The 17,975-nt window shown below is 57.9% G+C and overlaps 1 protein-coding gene across 8 annotated transcripts in view; it reads left to right on the plus strand.

Annotated features, from left to right (window-relative positions):
• Positions 1–17,975, plus strand: part of LOC138846284 (ATP synthase mitochondrial F1 complex assembly factor 2-like) — a 36,170-nt gene that overhangs the window by 15,790 nt on the left and 2,405 nt on the right. For 2 of the 8 annotated variants that reach the window (XM_070061675.1, XM_070061676.1), the window contains exons 2-8: positions 2,760–2,890; positions 5,742–5,901; positions 12,073–12,117; positions 12,337–12,482; positions 13,806–13,903; positions 14,506–14,586; positions 14,923–15,038. In XM_070061675.1, the coding sequence (XP_069917776.1) occupies positions 2,819–2,890; positions 5,742–5,901; positions 12,073–12,117; positions 12,337–12,482; positions 13,806–13,903; positions 14,506–14,586; positions 14,923–15,038 (718 nt within the window). In that variant the 5' untranslated portion in view covers positions 2,760–2,818. Of the gene's footprint in view, positions 1–2,328; positions 2,465–2,759; positions 2,891–4,035; positions 4,204–5,741; positions 5,902–12,072; positions 12,118–12,336; positions 12,483–13,805; positions 13,904–14,505; positions 14,587–14,922; positions 15,039–15,648; positions 15,992–17,975 lie in introns of those variants that run through there. The other 6 variants (XM_070061678.1, XM_070061680.1, XM_070061673.1 and 3 more) reach the window with 5 other exon arrangements.

Genomic DNA, 17,975 nt, shown 5'->3' on the forward strand with positions numbered 1-17,975 from the left:
GCCAAAACGGCTAGAGTTGTGCCCATCCAAAACCAGGAGCCAGGAGCTTCTTTCGGGTCTCCCACGTGGGTGCAGGGGCCCAAGGACTTGAGCCATCTTCTACTGCTTTCCCAGGCCATAGCAGAGAGCTGGATTGGAAGAGGAGCAGTGGGGACTAGAACCGACACCTGTATGGGATGCCAGCACTGCAGGCAAGGGCTTTAACACTCTGAGCCACAATGTCAGCCCTACAGGCATAGTTTTTCATGACATGGATTTGTCATGAACTTCCTGGAGACCCTTTATATACAGGTACATACATGAAGGTATATCATTCCCCTAAAACCTACAATACCTTGGTCTGAGCCAGGAACCAAAAACTCCATCCAGGTCTGCCACATGGGTGGCAGGGGTCCAAGCACTCGGGCCATCTTCTGCTGCCTCCCTGTTGCGTGAGCAGGGAGCTGGATCAGAAATGGAGCAGCCGGGACTCGAACCAGTGCCCATAGGGAGCCACAGTGCCAGCCCTTTCAAGTGCTGGTCCTGAGAAAGGCTTTGAAATGATGCCTTGCTGTTGCAGTGTGTCTTACGCCAAATTCTCAGATCACAGTCTCCCCTCAGCCAAGCGTCTCTGTACACACAGGTGGAAGCAGCGAGGATCTAATTTTCCTTTACCTGCTCATTCCCCCTCGAGGGGCTTGTTTTGTTGTTTTCTTCAGGCTTCATATTTGTGTGTGTTTGGCAAATGTGAAATGCAAAATTTCATTTTCATCCATATTTATTGAGAAGCTGTTATACTCTGGGTACCCTGTAAGCATCTGGATCTGCAGGAGTGAGCAGGCAACCATTTTGCCCTATACAAGGAGCTTAAGAGTCTGGTAGAGGGGCTGGCACTGTGGCGTAGCAGGTAAAGCCGCCACCTGCAGTGCTGGCATCCCGCATGGGCGCCACTTTGAGTCCTGGCTGCTCCACTTCCAATCCAGCTCTCTGCTATGGCCTGGGAAAGCAGCAGAAGATGGCTCAAGTGCTTGGGCTCCTGCACCCACGTGGGAGACCCGGAAGAAGCTCCTGGCTCCTGGCTTTGGATCTGCCCAGGCCCTGCCATTGTGGCCAATTGGGCAGTGAACCAGCGGATGGAAGACATCTCTCTCCCTGTCTCCCGCTCTCTCTCTGAACCTATGCCTTTCAGATAAGTAAAATAAGTCTTTTTAAAGTTACTCATCCCAGTTTTAGGCACAGGAAGTTGCATGGGAGAGAATGGAGATGTGGGACAGGGAAGGGCGTGTGGAGTGTTACATCATTAGAGCAGAAAGGATGGGAATTGAGACTGGGAACCAGTCATGACCACCCTCTTCATCCCCAAAAGAATCTTGAGCTTTATCCTATTGGCAGTGGGGAGCCATTAAACCGGAAATGGACTAGGGCGGGACAAGGTCCTTCATTTGCTGTCATGGCAACGTAAACAAAGGTGGGTTGGGGCAAGACCAGTAGGAGGAAGGTTGCCTGGACACGTAATGGCAATCGTTCAAGCAAGACCCGGGGCAGCCTGACTGGGGAAGGACATTGGAAAGAATTCGAGATGAAACTGGCCTTGGAATTCTGCAGGGTGCCGATGGGATCCGGCCCTGAGCCTTGAGGTTGTGTCCTGTCCTCCCTGGGCAGCATCAGGTGCATCCTGCCTTACATGGTGGCCGCAGGCTCCACCCGTGGCTGGGATGATGAGCTCATGGCTGGGCACCGGGGGTGGGCTGGGGAAGGAGGAGATCTCTCTTGGATGCACCATGCTGCAAGTGAGAAAGTGTCCCAACTCCAACGGACTTGAGCCATCGCAAAGTGACCTGGCGTAGTCTAGTCCAGAGGCAGGGTGGCTCCCGGGCTGGCTGACTCAGCACCCAGTGGTGGCAGGGCTCGGCGCTGCTTCCCCGCTCTGTTCTGCCATCCTCAGACCAAGAATTGGTTCTTGCCTAGCTGCCTAAGGGTTCGCACCCAAGGTCGTCCACAGGCAGGAAATGGCTTCTTTCCTTGTATCTCTTTTACAAAGTGGTACAACTGTCCCCAGAAACCCTCAAGGAGCACCTGAACTCTTAGTGGCCAGAATTGATATATCCAATGGCTCAGCCATTAGCAAGGGCAGTAGGACCATCACGATTAGTCTGTGCCGATCAAGACAAACCCCTGGGCCTGGGGAGGGTGACAGGGCTATTCCCAGGCACATGGCTGGCCAAGGGAGAGGAGGAGTGATGACCTCAGTGTGAATTCTGCTAGGAAGAAGAGACCTCAAGTTGAGGAGGCATCTGATATGGCTGGAAGGAGAGGGAATTCAGTCCACAGCAAAGACACAGCCCTCGCCACTCCAGCAGGTGGGGGCGCAGAGCCAGCAAGGTGTCTTCCTAGGGACCCACTGTACGTCCCTCTGAGATCTGTGGGAGCTGGGAGACAAGCAACTGAGGAGGCGAACTCGGGAGAAGACCCCCAGCTTGCCATGGTGAGGACCAAGGGAAACTGGATATGCTTTGAGGGCTTGCTTCGCGATGACAGCAAAAGGCAGGGAGCGTGCATTGCCCTGCCATGAAAAAGCAGAGTGCCGACGGGAAAAGCGCCAGGGCTGAGCCCCGCCCTCTTCACTGGCCTGACAGGTCAAGGGCATTTGAAATGTGAATGAAGAACTCCCTGGGCCTTGGGCACTCTGTGACGATGCGTTATCTGTGGGGAGTCCTTCCCAATGGCTCACTTGCTTTGCTTGACTGAGAAACTCCTCCCTCCCCGGTTCCATTTTACAGGTAAGGAAATGGAGTCCAGGAAGAAGCAGGTGACTTGACCGAGGTCCCACAACTACCAGATGGTGGAGCAAGAACCGGGCTCCTGGGGAATCTTCACTGGGGCTCCTGTGCAGCCCAGGAAAGTGCCAGAGGTGGGTTGAGCGACAAGGGGGAGAATAACAAGGAGACTAAAAGGGGCCGAAGCCCAGAAGCAGAGGGAGAAAGGGTAGGTGAGCCATCGCTCCCTTCCTTACAAGGCTCCTCCGAGTGCCTCAGTCTGTGTGCTGTTGCTGCCTTGGCTGGGCAGGTTTTTAAAGAAGAGGTTCATTTCACGGCTCTGGAAGCCCAAGAGCAGATTGCTGGAGTCAGCTTCTGGAGGGGCCTCCTGGCGATGGCATCACGTGACAGGAGCTCCTGTGAGCGAGGTCACAAGGGACGGGAGGGCGAGTGGAGAAGCCCCACCCGTGTTACAGCAAACACAGTCGTGCAGCGGCCAATGCAGTCCCGCGAGCTCTAACCCAAGCCTGAGAGATGGGCTTGATTCCTTCAAGGGCTGCTGGCGCCTCTTCAGTTCCACCACCGCCTCCCAAAGCTATTACGGTGGGGACCAAACCTCCACTCTGTAGATGCGGGGCACAGCCTCATCCCACCGACGCCCTCCCGTTCTTCCGCGTCACCTGGCCTTGGCCACCTTGCTGTGAGCCTCGGGCTCACTCACGTGCATCAGAGAACGCAGATCCTAACGTGCTCCCGAGGGGGAGGGCATGAATGCAAAGCTCTTTGGACTTTGCTGTCTCTGCCCACAGGAATTTTACAATTTCATTTTGTCCTCGCCTGTCTCTTAAAGAGGAACCAAACACAGAACACAGCACTCTGGCACGTGGCTTGCTTCCAGCAGCCCCGCCCTTGGGATGCTCCCCCCACCACAGCGCCTTTCTCTTTATCCCTACACGCCAAACACTTTCAAAGTTAATTTCAAAAAGCTGGGAACACTTGATAGTTTTAATTAATCCCATGCCTGGGGAAATATGATGTTGTGCGTCCGGGGCCTCTCAGCTTCCTTGGATAGATAGCGTACTCTGGATAATGCCAGAGTTTCCAATTTAGCTGTGATTATGCCGCCAAGCCGCTTGTTTGCGTATTTGTTTATACCTAAAAGGGAAGCGAATGCTGATGTGTGTGTGTGTGTCTTTAAGAAGAGAGTTCTAGAATTCCAGATCATGCCTCCCAGGTGAGTGGCCCAGCAGGCCTCCTGTGGTGTTGTCACCATAGATAGCATCTTTACATGTGACACGGGGGTGGGGGAGGGGAGGCACCGCTGCCCACGCAGGGAGGAAGAGACAGGCCCACAGAGCCCTGGCGATGGGCGCCTTGTCACACATCGGAGGGGAGTGACATGCGACGCAAAGGGGACTAGAGTGTGTAGGTCCTGGTTCTTCATACAACACCTCATTTCCTTCTTGCTGTGAGTATTCTGGTGAGATCCCGCTTTATCAGAGGGAGGGAGGCCAGCTGGGCTGTAGGGCCTTTAGCTATTGGGGAAGAACTTCCCACTGCCACCCGAGCCTTGGAGTTTCAAGCTGGCGCAGCACCTGTGTCACCATTCTCCATGCCCCTGCCTGGCCCTGTGTCACCATTCTCCATGCCCCTGCCTGGTCCCGTGTCACCAGTCTCCATGCCCCTGCCTGGCCCCGTGTCACCAGTCTCCATGCCCCTGCCTGGTCCCGTGTCACCAGTCTCCATGCCCCTGCCTGGCCCCGTGTCACCAGTCTCCATGCCCCTGCCTGGTCCCGTGTCACCAGTCTCCATGCCCCTGCCCGGCCCCGTGTCACCAGTCTCCATGCCCCTGCCTGGTCCCGTGTCACCATTCTCCATGCCCCTGCCTGGCCCTGTGTCACCAGTCTCCATGCCCCTGCCCGGTCCCGTGTCACCAGTCTCCCTGCCCCTGCCCGGTCCCGTGTCACCAGTCTCCGTGCCCCTGCCTGGTCCTGTCTGTCCCAGCCGTGGCGAGAGAGCAGCAGTCACTCAGCTAAAATACCGGAGCTATCAACTCCAGTAGGTACATCATAGGTAAACAGTCCCGTATTCTCTGCAAGTTTCTGTAAGCCATCTATTGCAATAGTTTTATGAGCTTGGGTTTAAAGTTGGGGGGAACCCAACTCAAACCGGCTGCATCACTCCTGAGAAGCTCAGTTCTAAGTCCAGCACCAGGCGTGGGGCGTGGCACGAGCTCACGGTCTCCATATCCTGGCTGCTATTGTACTGACTCCTAGGCGAGCTCTGCCTTTGTGGTTGGAAGACGACTGTGTGACTTCCAGCCCAACTCCTTTAGTCTTCAAATGTTTGAGAACGAGGAAGCGCTTCTTGGGGTGGTGCTACAGGAACCCTGATTGGCTTAACGAGTCCTGAGCCCACTGCTCCGTGATGAGCTGACTGGTTGGGCCGTGGCTGTGTGTTTCATGTTTGGGACTAGGGGTGGAGTCAGCCCCACCTAATACCTGGGGTGCTAAGAATACCAGTAGGGTTCCCCAGGCAAAATCAGAATGAAGTTGTCTACAGAAGAGGAGTAGGTGTTGGGTAGGGAGCCCGTGCCCCTCAACATGAAGATGTTCTAGTTCTTTTTCTCTTTCCCGCTGATCATTTCCCACTGAGCCCTCAGCCCAAAGCCGGGTTGCAGGTGCCTGATGTCAGTGCCCCTGGACTGTCTCTTCAGGACATTCCGCACCCAGACTTCCATGTGATGCAGCTCTGGGAGTAGGAATGCCACGTCCTTGCAGGAGAACAACACTCTTCTCTCCGTGGAACCCAGGCTCCTCTCAGGTCCTGGCTAATGTATACTTTAGACCCCCGCCCACCCACTGTTCACCAGCTGGACCTTGGCCTCTCCCATCCCGCCCTAGCTTGCTCCTGCTTTCTTGGCAAAGCTTGTTGGCTTAGGTGAACAGTTCTCCCCACCAGGGTCAGTTTGTTTTCCTTTCTCTCCCCATTGCTTCCTGCGCGCAGGTTCTTTGGGGACCAGAGATGCATCCCAGTGAAGTCACAATGCACCCCTTCCAGCTTTTCTGGGTCCAGGGAAGAGGAAAGTTGGCAGAGCCTTCCCCCACCGAACCAACACCAAAACCTGCACAGGTGCGCGTGGCAGAGACCATGCCAGCTACTGCAGGTAACGCCAGCCCGGTCCCCAGCTCCCCAGTATACCTGATGCAATTGGAGGGCTCGAAGACTTCCCGGGAGACACGCGACCTTCCTGACCCGCCTGTTTGGCTCGTTTCTCTGCTGGCTGGCCTGGGGGGATGCCGGCACCTTGAGAGAGAGAGAGAGATTCCATGGAGGACAGCACTCCGAGATCTCACCCTGGAGCCCTCCACAGGCAGGCAGAGGAGGGCCCTTCCACCTGCGTGTGCCAACACTGCACTTAGACTCCTCAGACTTGGGCCCCAGGAATTAGTTTCTTGGCTCTTGGATGACTTCCTCCCCAGTTCAGGAAGCCCTCGGTAGCAGTGAGGCTCTAGGTGTGGATTTGGGGAGTAGCTTTTGTAACGTATCTTGACATTTACAAGTGGGTAGGTAGAGGCCAAGAGCCAAGGCGAGACGGGATGCAGCCACAGATCCCAGCACTCCGAGGCCAGCAGTAGCCCGTGTGCGTGTTGACCCGGGACTGAGGGCTCCGGCCTTGGGTTCCTCTGTGCTTTGAGAGAATGGCCTGTGTGTTTTCTGATGGCAGGAATAGCACCTTTCTTCTCATTCTCCCAAGGGGCCCCAGAGTGGTCAGTGGGCGTTGGTTAATGAGTGAGCGCCAGACTGCACAGATGAGGGCGCCGATAAACAGATGGGAAGAAACCCACTTGGGAAAGGCGGGTCAGCATGCTACAGCACCGAGTCCAGCTTGACTCCTGATTACTGATGATGAAGACAAAGATAATGACATGATGATGATGGTGACCGCATGTGAGTTAGAGACCTAAGGCTTCGTGGACCCTGGTAGCTTCGTGACACACAAAACAAGGCAAATGCAGGGTGGGTGTTTTGCTTGGCGACTAAGATGCCAGTCAACACCTGTGCCCCCCCCCCTGCCCGTCACAGAGCCTGGGCTGGGTTTCCAGTCCTAGCTCCCGTTCCCACTTCCAGCTGATGCAGGGGCGGCTGTGACGGCTCCAAGTAGCTGAGCTCCTGCCACCCACCTAGGAGACCTGGATAGTGTGGAGGGAGCAGAGGACGGGCAGTCTCTCCCACCGCTCAGTCTCGCTGTTTCTCTTCCTGTCTCTCAAATGGGAAAATAAAAATAGAAGTAGGCCAGCGAGCTAAGACGTGATTTAGACAACCGAAGTTTCCTTTTTCCTTAGAAGTCGCTCTTTCTGCCAGGAACCGTTTCCCGGGACTGCTCCAGCCCCCTGAGAGGGAAGAGAAGGGGAGCAGGTGCCGGGCGACTTCTCTACCTGGTGCTGCCAGGATCCGGAGCCCCTGGGCCGCGGGGCTGTGCCGTCTGCCAGGTGCTTCTTCCGCTTGTGGTGCTCAGGGCCCTATGCTGCACAGCTGGGGCAACCCCTGTGCTGTGGGCTCCTGATCCCGGGTCCGGCTCACGCAGATCCCGGGAGGGGGCAGTGGGCGTGTGTCACTCCTGGAGTTACTGAGACGCTTAGAAAAGGACACTGACTTCCCTGCTGCTGGGGCAACACCGGATCTGGCCTGGGGTCCATTTCTCAGGGCTCTGCCCCTGCCCCGGCCCCTCCGTGTTTCCCCGCTTGTGAGTCCTGGTCTCGATTCTGGGGCCTCCCCTTTCTAGAAGAGTGAGGGCCAGGGCCAGAGCATGGTGTCCTGTACTGCCGCAGCCATGCTGGCTCCACCTAATTGATAAACAAACCCTGGCTGAGTTAAACCAGAGACTCCAGAAGACCACAGGGGCAGGCGCGGAGGTGGGGGGAGGGTTGAGGCTGGGGACACTCCAGAGGGTCCCTGCAGGTGGGAGAGGGAAGAATCGAATTACAGGCTGTGGGAGCAACACTATGGACCCTGCTGGAGGTGGGCAGTCCCAGGCGGGACTCCTGGCTCCACTTTCTATTGGCCTGTGAGCATGTGTTTCTGTTCTGATATTTATTTTATTTATTTGAGAGGCAGAGTGACAGAGAGAGGGGGAGCGTTTTCAATTCTGGGTCAGTCCACGAATGGGTGCAACAGCCGGGGCTTTGCCAGGCTGAAGTCAGGAGCCATGAATGCAATCTGGGTCTCCCACATGGGTGCAGGGGCCCAAGCACTTGGGCTATCAGCTGTTGTCTTCCCAGGGAGCTGGATCAGAAGTAGAGCAGCAGGGACTTGAACCTGCACTCTGATACAGGATGCTTGCGTCACAAGCAGTGGCTTGACCTGCTGGGCCCCAGGGTCAGCCCCAGCTTGGATTTCTTCCTGTCTGATTCAGGGATGGAGTTTACTCCAGCTCCATTGTGAGAAATTACCCAAAGTACACCAGCATTCATTCATTCATTCATTCATTAAAAAAAAAAAAAGGCAAGACGATGGGTAAGTCAGGGTTACATCAGCGCCCATGAGAGAGCCTGCGAGAGAATCATTTCTCAGAAGGACGCATCTGCCTCTTCCTTCAGACCTGGGTTTCCTCCCAGAAGTCGGGAAGGGTGGAGGACTCCTGGGCTCCAGTCTTTCCTAGCAGGCAGCGCCCGCCCGGAGCAGCAGGAACTGGGGTTATCTGGCAGAGCACAGGGCCCATTCCTGCTGCAAGGGCAGATCTGTCCCCAGAAGCTACTCTCCCCGCGCTGGGAGCCTCAGCCCTGCCATCCGGCTGGCGTTTGGGAGAGGCCACGCCTGTGCAGCAGTTTGGAGCCGGTTAGCATCAGCTGGCATTTGCAAGCGACATTTAAAGGTCACCTCCAATCCTCCTGCCGGGGAAACAGCGAGGGAATGCAGACTCGGGCTGGGTCTAATGAGCCTGGGTGAGAAGCAGAGGTGGCCGCACAGACAGGCTGGGCTGGGAGGGGGGCAGGGGTGGGGCTTTCCCCTGCGTGAAGGCTGGAGAAGCTCCGGGGAGAAGGGGCAGAGGGCAGGTGCAGTGGGCTCCTGGGGCTGGTGTCTTCCTGGAAGTATGGGCATGGAGGAGCAGGCTGGTGGGAAATGCAGACGTCGGGTCCTTCCTTAGACATCCTGTATCCTGCTCCAGGAACGAGGGCCCCATACGTAGGGGGAGGAGGTTCATGGAGCCTGTTCTCTGAGCTAACAACTAGGCCTCAACAACTGAGCAGCCCCATGCGAGTGGAGGCACACTGGGACATCCAGGCTGCCACGGAAAAGGGGGACCTGTGGGTGCCGGGTGAGCAGGTGACTGGTCTGGGTCACGGGACACCCAGCTGCGGAGGGAGACCAGGAGGGCCGTGTGTCGGCCACGCCCAGGAGCTGTCTGATGCTCAGTGTGGGGTGAGCACGCCCTGCCCCCAGCCCTGCTGCCTGCTCTGTGCGCCTGAGTTCTGCTCTGTGCGCCTGGGCTCCTCACTGCCCTGTGACTTCCCTTCCCTCCGCAGCCCAGCGTGGCTCTGGTAGCTGCTGCTGCTTCCCCTCCATGCCATGGGCACAGGTGCTGCCAGTGCCGGCCACCCTCCACCCGACAGGGGCAGCCTGTCCAGCTCTGGATGCCAACTGCAACCAAGCTCGAGCTCGGGTTGGGGGCAGGGTAGCAATGGGACAATCCCACGTCTCCTCACAGGGGACACGTTGTTGTGTGGCTCTCTGCTCTGAGGGGGGGCGGGTGGTTTGCATTCATAACTCCAGAGGGCCATGGGAACTGCTTGCTCTCTCTTTTGATTCAAGCCTGTCAACTGTGAGCCCAAAATGAACCTACCCAAATGCTGTGTGTGTACATATATCTATTTAAATATATAAGTATCACATATGTAATTATATATTTTTTAAATGTGAGAAAGAGAGAGGGATCCCATCCTCTGGTTCACTCCCCGAATGCCTTTCATCTCCAGGGCTGGGTGGCAGGCCAAAGCCAGGAGCCACGAGGGCCCCACGTTCTCCAATCCCATGAGCCATCCTTGCTGACTCCCAGGGTCCACTTTAGCAGGCAGCTGGAGCTGGGGGCCAGGACTGCGTGTTGAACCCAGGTGCTCCAGGTTGGGCCCTGGGTGTCTTAATCCCTGGACCCAAGGCCCGTCTTAAATGTCGACAGCTCACCGTGAAACTGCCCGTGCCTCTCAGCTCTCCTCTCTTCTCGGCCTCCCAGTGCAGGGCAGAGTGGCCAGCAGGCAGTAAACATTCCCGCCACACTTGAGGGAGGCTCAGAAATGGGTGAGCAGGTAACCGGGGTGACCCCACGGGACCCCTGCTTGCCCTCAAGCGTGGGTCCCCTGCCCTCCCTCGTTGCCCGGGGCGGGGGTAGGTGGTGCCATCTCCCTCTTTGAGGACCATCCTCTGTGTCTGATAAGACACACATCCTCTGTGTCTGATGAGCCCCGGGGAGGGGCTGAACTGCAGGACGCTCGAAGCACGTTAAGCTGCTGTCAGTTTTCCGGGGACATTTCTACAGGGATTACCGTATCTGGCTGCGTTCAGATGTGACACCGAGTTGAGAGGGATTTGGATTAGGGGAGAAGGAGTGTGATGGCAGGAAACAGAAGGAGAGACAGACAGGAAGAGCCCAGTGTGGGAGGCGAGGGCTCTGACAGCCACCTGCTGGGGGTGACCTGCCTGGGCCCGGGGCGGGGGTGGGGAGCAGTGGTGATGCCCTCCTGGGGGAAGACAGAGGCTGGAGACGCCGCTGCAGGGCCAGGGAGGCTGTGTGGAGGACAAGCCCCACGCCTCGCGGCCGTGTAGCCATGGAGGCCTCCCGCTGGGGTCTTGGGCTCAGGAGCCAGGTGCCCAGGGGGGTCTCAGGAACCCTGAGTTTCCCCGAGGGACTGGGACGAGTCATGTGTTGGCGCACGCAGGGAGAGGAGGAGGTTGAGGAAGTGAGAGGAGAGCGGGAGAATGGCACTGGTTGAGCACCTATGTGCCAAGCATGCCTGCCTCACGCACGGGACTACGCAGGAGCCGTCACCAGGCTGGCACGGAGCCGAGCCAGCAGGAATCGAGGGCTCTGATTTGCAGAGCAGGCCTGTGTGGTGCCGGAGGAAGGGAGATGGAGGGGAGACGGGGCTGCCTCCTGCGGAGCCAGGTCCCTGTGTCACACGTGGGCAGCTTTGCAGCGCAGAGCTGTGCAGTGCAGACCAGGGGTTATAGGATGCCTTCCAGGGCACCAGCACATCGCTCCAGGTCAGGCGCAGGCAGGGGGCAGCCTGCAGTCCCGAATCTGGGCTGTGGGAGGCGCTCACGAGCCCTGCGCTGATACTGACCAAGTATTGAGCCATGTGGCCTGTGCAATGAGGCATTGTGTCTGTGCAGGAAGCCTAACAGGTGACCAGTGGTGCTGGGATGGAACGCGCCCGGGATCCCAGAGACTCAGAGGGTGTTCTGGATGAGCTGGTTGGATGCCCGGGGCAGCTGCTTCCCCCCTAGGCTCCTCCCAGCACTGACTCAGCCTCAGACCGAACCTCCTGTTGAAAGGGAGGTGCAGATACAGACAGGAATCAGTTCTACTAGGTCTCTGAGCTACTGTGGACCAGGGAGGAAGTGTGTCTGCAGCCTCAAGCCCATTGGGCTCTGGGAAAGTGGGTCTTGCTGACATGGTCAGTGAGTGCCCAGGACCCTCTCATACCCACCAAGTCACAGGTTTTATAATTATCCAGGTCTGGTGCCTCCAATACAACGGACATTTTCCGAATTTCCCAGGCACGTGAGCAGGGAGCTGGATTGGAAGAAGGGCAGCCAGGACACAAACTGATGCCCGTAGGAGATGCTGGGGCTGCAGGTAGAGGCTTAGCCCGCTACGCCACAGCGCCGGCCCCCGTGCACAGTGCTTTGGCACCAGCCTCTGCAGAGGAACCTCTGCCCCTTGGTAGCAAAGCATAATGAGTCGCCCCGGGTGCTGGAAGAGCAATGCACTTGAGACAGCTGAATAGATGTGCAAGCCGGTTAATTAGGTTAATTAATTGGAGAGAGGGGGTGGGAGGCGCTCCTGGGAGCTCTACCTCCTGCCCACACACCACACACGCGTGCACACACACACGTGCACTGCACACGCACACACTGGCTTCTCCTGAGAGGCCCAGAGTCTTGCCCGAAATGGGTCTATGACTTTCACCCATCTGGGATGTGTGCGGGGCGTGGGCGGCCGTGGGGGTGGCCCAAAATCCATCCGCGCTAGCGAGCCATCTGCACACACAGGGCGGGGGCCCCCAGAGCCGCAGCAGCGTGGTTTCAACTGCCTTAATGAAGCAATCGTCTCTTACAGAGAGGAAGAGGTTTTACCAGAACGTGAGCATCAGCCAGGGCGAAGGTGAGTGTCTGAGCTCTTGAGCGTGGACGGCCAGCAGTGCGGGCTCCTTTGCTTGCTTGCTTGTTTTATTTTTTTCTTTATCCGCTGCCACTTCAGTGGCGGGATTGTCCTTTGCGCTTTCGTCCCTACGCGTTTCCGTAAAGGGACTCCGGCCAAATACAGGCTCGGCCCCCGCTGCCCCGTGACGACCCCTGAGAGGCCTTCATTTGCTGTCCCGAGGTGGCTTTGAGATAAACCTGGACCACAGGAAGCTGAAGACGCCCCAGGCCAAGCTCTTCACCGTGCCCAGCGAGGCCCTGGCCATTGCCGTGGCCACCGAGTGGGAGTCCCAGCAGGACACCATCAAGTCCTACACCATGCACCTGGTAACAAGCCCGGGGCTCCCTTCTACGTCCTGGCAGGGCCCGGGGATGGGGGTGGGAGGGCTCCGGCCTGCCCAGGACAGCCGCACGTCTCGCCAGGCTCTCTCCCCAGCGGCCTAGCCACCGCAGTCCCTTGCGTGGCCCCTCACATGGCCAGCTCTGGTCTGAGGACATTCGTCACCTCTGCCGGCTGCCCGGCCCTCTTCTCTGTCACGGCGGCTCGTCCTGCATCCGGGTTGTCGCTGTTGCTTTTTTTTTTTTTGGCGTCTGCACAGGTCCTGTCTGTCTCCCCTGCTGCCCGCTGAGCGACAGAAGGGCAGGGGCCACGTCCCTTGCACTCTTAACCAGCGACAGCCAGCCCCTGGCGGGAAGCCTCGTTGGCACTCGGTAAATCCTGGCTAAAGGCAGCAGGGGCAGGAAGGCTCCCATAGTGCCAGCCCCACCCGTGCCCACCGAGGGGGCTGCTTGAGGCCCCCAGGTCCAGCCCGCAGCTGCCTGACGGTGACCCTGGGCAAGGGGCTCCCTGACCCTGGGCAAGGGGCTGCCGCTTGCTCGGCCCTGGGCCCCCCGCCTCTAAAAGGTGGGTGAAGAGCGCTCGCCTCAGGGAGCTGTGGTCAGCGCAGGGGGCACCCCGCCTGAGGATGGTGCTCCCACCCTGGCCCACCAACCCGGAGGGCGTCCTGTTGAGGGGCCAGCCTGCTCCTTGGCCAGCAGATGAGCTGGGGGCGACCAGGGCTGCAGACAGCGCACTGAGCAACCTCTTATTGTCCAGGCAGATCTCAGAACCAGTGTGGGTGCGGCCTGGATGTCAGCGTCCCCGCTGCCTGTGTGCTAAGGGCGCCCGCTGGAAAAGCCGCTCTGTCAGATCTGTGTCCCATTCCTGCCTACGGGTCTTATTCACTGTGTCTGACCGCCCCGGGCCTCAGTCTCTTACATCTATGAAATGGGTATGATAATTGTACCTACTCCAGAGCTTTGTCATGGGGATTAAATTAGATAGGTACTTTGTTTTTAAATTTTTATTTATTTTAAAAGTCAGAGCTACAGAGAGAGGGACAGACACAGAGAGCAGTCTTTCATCTGGGGGTGAACTAGCGGGTGGAGGATCTCTCCTGCTGTCACTTCTCTCGTTCTGTAAATCAATGAATCCCGAGACCTCGGGGAGGCCCACCGCGCTGCTGCGAGCATCCCACAGCTGCCCCGGCACACGGGAGCACAGTCCCCGCCGCTCCAGGGCTCCCCGCCCTGCTGCCCTGCACCCGGCTTTCGGCCGAGCCCGGCCGGTGCTGATGGCCGCCCCCTCGCCTCACCCACCTCTCCCCGCAGACCACCCTGTGCAACACGTCCTTGGACAACCCGACCCAGCGGAGCAAGGACCAGCTGATCCGAGCGGCCATCAAGTTTCTGGACACTGACACCATCTGGTAAGTGACGCCCTGGCGGTAGCAGGTCCCGGGGGCCCTGGTGGGTGGGGAGGGGCCCGCTGTTCTGCACACGCACGGCCTCTCTCCTCCTCTCCCTTGCACGAGACCATGGCTTTCCACGGCGCCCACCTGGGTTGCGGTCCCGTGACACCCCTGCAGCCCGGCTCCCCCTTAGCCAGCTGGGTCTCCGTGTCTCTCGGTCAGCGCGAGGGCCACAGCCTGGCCTTGAGGACCGTGTGTCCACACCGAGAGGGGGGCGGGCTCCTGAGAAGGCAACGGGCCATTCGTGTGCGTCTCTGGGAAGGCGGCAGCGACCGGGCCGGGGCTCAGCCTGCGTGCTGTGGCTCTCGCCCCAGAGGGTCCGGTTTCTGTAGATGGGTGGGGTGGGGTGTGTGGCCTGGGAACATGCATTTCTCACGGGCTCCCAGGTGCTGCCGCTGCCGCTGGCCCCAGGACTGCCACTTTAGGGGAGAGCCTTGCAGGGCTGGGGGGCGGGGCCAGGGCGGAGCAGCCTGTGCCCTCCCCCTTTGTGGTCCTTTGCGGTCACCGAATGAAAGAATTGTACTTTTCCATTAATGAAGGTGGTTTTTGCCATGAATTAGCTACAGGGTGGAAGAGCCCGAGACCTTGGTGGAGCTCCAAAAGAATGAATGGGATCCAGTGATAGAGTGGGCTGAGAACAGGTAAGAGGTGGCACAGACCGGCCGGCCCGGTGACACACACTAGGCACCCCGAGTGAGGGGTGGGGCCCGGGCGGGGGAAATGTCTGGGAGCTGGCCGTCCTAGCAAGAAAGCGGGGCTTGGCTCTCCAGCCGATGTCTGCAGTTACAAGCCCTTTGGGAACCCGCTGCGGGGCTGTGGGGCGGGGCTGCTCTAGTTGGCCAGGCTGGGTGGAGGAGGACGCCAGGGAAGAGGGTGCGGACCCCAAGGGTGCAGCACACTCTCCCCCTCCCTTTCCCTGCTCAGGGGTGCAGGGGCTGCCTGAGGGCATGGGCCTGACTCCGCTCGCGGCCCCGCAGGGATCGAGTTCGTGGTGACCCAGCTCAAGTCCATGGTGCTGACCTTGGGCCTGACCGACCTGCACCTGACGGTGGAGCAGGCCGTGCTGCTGTCGCGCCTGGAGGAGGAGTACCAGGTGAGGGGCCGCGATCATAGTCAAGGGACAGGAGGGGGACAGCAAGGAGGCAGAGGGGCCAGCAGGGATGCTGCCAATGCAAGCCCAGCGCACCTCTCTGGGGACTTGTCCCTGTCTTCATGGTCTTCCTACTGTTACCCTATTTTCATTTTCATGCATATATACACAGATGCACGTATACGTGTGTGTGAGAGAGATACTGACCAAATCATTTGTAAAGTGAGATGCAGCTAACACGCTATGACAGATCACACGAGACACACACCAAGCTGCGGCTGTCACGGCCGCTGATGCGGTTAGTTAACAGTAGGCGCTCACTGGACAGCGGGACTTTCATGATCTCCATGTTCGCAGAAGGACGAGTGCACAAGCTGTGGCCGCGTGCTCAGCACGAGGTGGCTGAGGACGCAACGCTCAAGCTTGTCCGTCTCTGAACCCCGGGCTCCCCCACTGTGACGGGCCCGCCCCTCTAGAATGCTGTCAGCAGGAACTCCAAACCTTTGCTTTAAGAAGGGGAAGAAAAAAAATCAGTGTTCAGCATTTTCTTTTGAAAACAACTTGAATAACATCTTGGACGATGCTGTAAACACATACTTCTTTACCCTGCAAGGATTAAAACCTAAGGCCTGGCCCCGGCGCTGTGGCGTAGCAGGTAAAGCCACTGCCTGCAGTGCTGGCATCCCATATGGGCACTGGTTCAAGTCCCGGCTGCTCCACTTCTGGTCCAGCTCTCTGCTATGGCCTGGGAAAGCAGTGGAAGATGGCCCAAGATGAACCCCTGCACCTGCGTGGGAGACCTGGAGGAAGCTCCTGGCTCCTGGCTTCAGATCAGCTCAGCTCTGGCTGTTGCGGCCATTTAGGGAGTGAACCAGCGGATGGAAGATGTCTGTCTTTTTGTCTCTCCCTCTCTGTAACTCTGTCTTTCAAATAAATAAATAAATCTTTACAGAAAATGGCAATGTAGTGTGTGGAGGAAAAGGAGATCCCTTAGTTTGCTCTCAAGCTTTAAAAAGGACAATGTTAAGTTAAACTCATCCAAACAGACTCTAAAGATTCAAAGGCCCTGCCGTGTGCATCCTGGGCCCAGGACGATGGGCAGAGGGCGTGGGTTTCTCGCCAGACACAGGGTTCCCATGTTTCCACGCCACACCGGTGTCACTCCTGTTAAAGACAGGAAGCCGGGGTGGGTGTTTGGTGGGCACTTGAACGTCACACAGGACGGCGGCATCCACGTCAGGGTGCCTGGGTCACGAGTCCCGGCTCCCTGCCTCAGTGCAGCCTGGGAGGCAGGAGGCGATGGCCCAAGCGGCTGGGTCCCTGCACCCACGGGGGAGACCCGGCCTGCGTCCCAGGCTGCTGGCTTCAGCCCGGCACGGCCATGCATGCTGCAGGCAGTGCAGACTGGGGGGGCAGCAGACGGGGGTCTCTGTCTCTCTGCTTTCCCGTAGAGTAAGGACGGGGACCCCGTGTCCCCAACCAACTAAGCAGCTTCCTGCTAATGGCCTGGAAACCTAGCAGCCGCCAGTGTCCAGGCTGGCCTTCTGTTTGGACCGGCCCAAAGTCTCAGGAACTACAACTCCCACAGTGCACCAGGAAGAGGAAGTGCCGGTCTCAGCGCAGCCCCAGCGCCTTTATCCTTTAAAACAGTGCCATCTGGTGGCCGCCTCTGTTGTCTGCACCCCTAGGGGCAGCTGTATTTCTAGGTAGCAAAATCTCCAGGCGAGATAACATAAAGAACCCTTAACAAATCCACAATAGAAAGACAACCCAATTAAAAAATGGAAGAGGGATTTTAAAATAGACATTTTTCTCAAAGAAAATATACACGTGGCCGAGAAGCACGTGCAAACACACGTGAGGTCATTCACAAGTAGGGAGATGCAAACCAAGACCACAGGTGGAGATCCCGCCTCACACCCTGTCCCATAGCTGTTGTCAAAAAGACCTGGGCAGCTGTTTAGTGTAGAGGCTGAGACACCACGTCCCCCGTCAGAGTGCCCCGATTTGACACCTGATTCGTTCCCGACTCCAGCTTAGTGCAGACCCCGGGAAGCAGGGGTGATGGCTCACGCAACTGCGTTCCCACCACCGGCTCTGGGCTTTCTGCTTTTTAAAGATTTTTATTTATTTGAAAGGCAGGGTTGCAGAGAGGCAGAGGGAGAGAGAGGTCTTCCATCCGCTGGTTCACTCCACAAATGGCTACAACAGCCGGAGCTGCACCCATCCAAAGCCAGGAGCCAGGAGCTTCCTCCGGGTCTCCCATGTGGGTGCAGGGGCCCAAGCCCTTAGGCCATCCTCTACTGCTTTCCCAGGTCATAGCAGAGAGCTGGATGGGAAGAGGAGCAGCTGGGACTAGAACCGGCACCCATATAGGATGGTGGTGCGGCAGGTGGAGGATTAACCTACGGCACCACATCGCCAGCCCCGAATAAACATTTTAAAAATAGCAGTAACTGTTGGCAAGGATGTGGAGCAATCAATCCCCACGTATTGCTGCCGGGGCCTGTGACCCAGCGCAGCCCCCGTCGGGAGAAAGTTAATGTCACCATCTGACCCGGCAGTTCCAGGGCCCACAGAAAACCTGCACGCACAGGGCGGGTGCCTGGCACGGCAGCGTAGATGGCTGCTGGCACACCCATACCCTGGATCAGAGCTGCCCATTCGAGCCCCAGCTACTCTGCTTCCAATCCAGCTTCCCGCCAGTGTGCTGGAGGCGGAGGCTCATGGCTCAGGAGTTTGCTTCCTTGTCACTCCTGTGGAGAGACTGGGGTGGAGTCCCTGGGCTCCTGGGCTCAGCCCTGGCCGTTGTGGGCCTTTGGTGAGTGGGAGACCTCTGTCTGTCTCTGCCTTTCAGACAGAATGAAAATACAATTTTTTGAAAAGTGTACACAAATGTCAACAGCAAAATTATTCATAATAGGCAAAAAGTAGAACCAA

Source organism: Oryctolagus cuniculus, chromosome 17, assembly GCF_964237555.1.
Source record: "Oryctolagus cuniculus chromosome 17, mOryCun1.1, whole genome shotgun sequence".
Lineage (NCBI taxonomy): Eukaryota > Metazoa > Chordata > Mammalia > Lagomorpha > Leporidae > Oryctolagus > Oryctolagus cuniculus.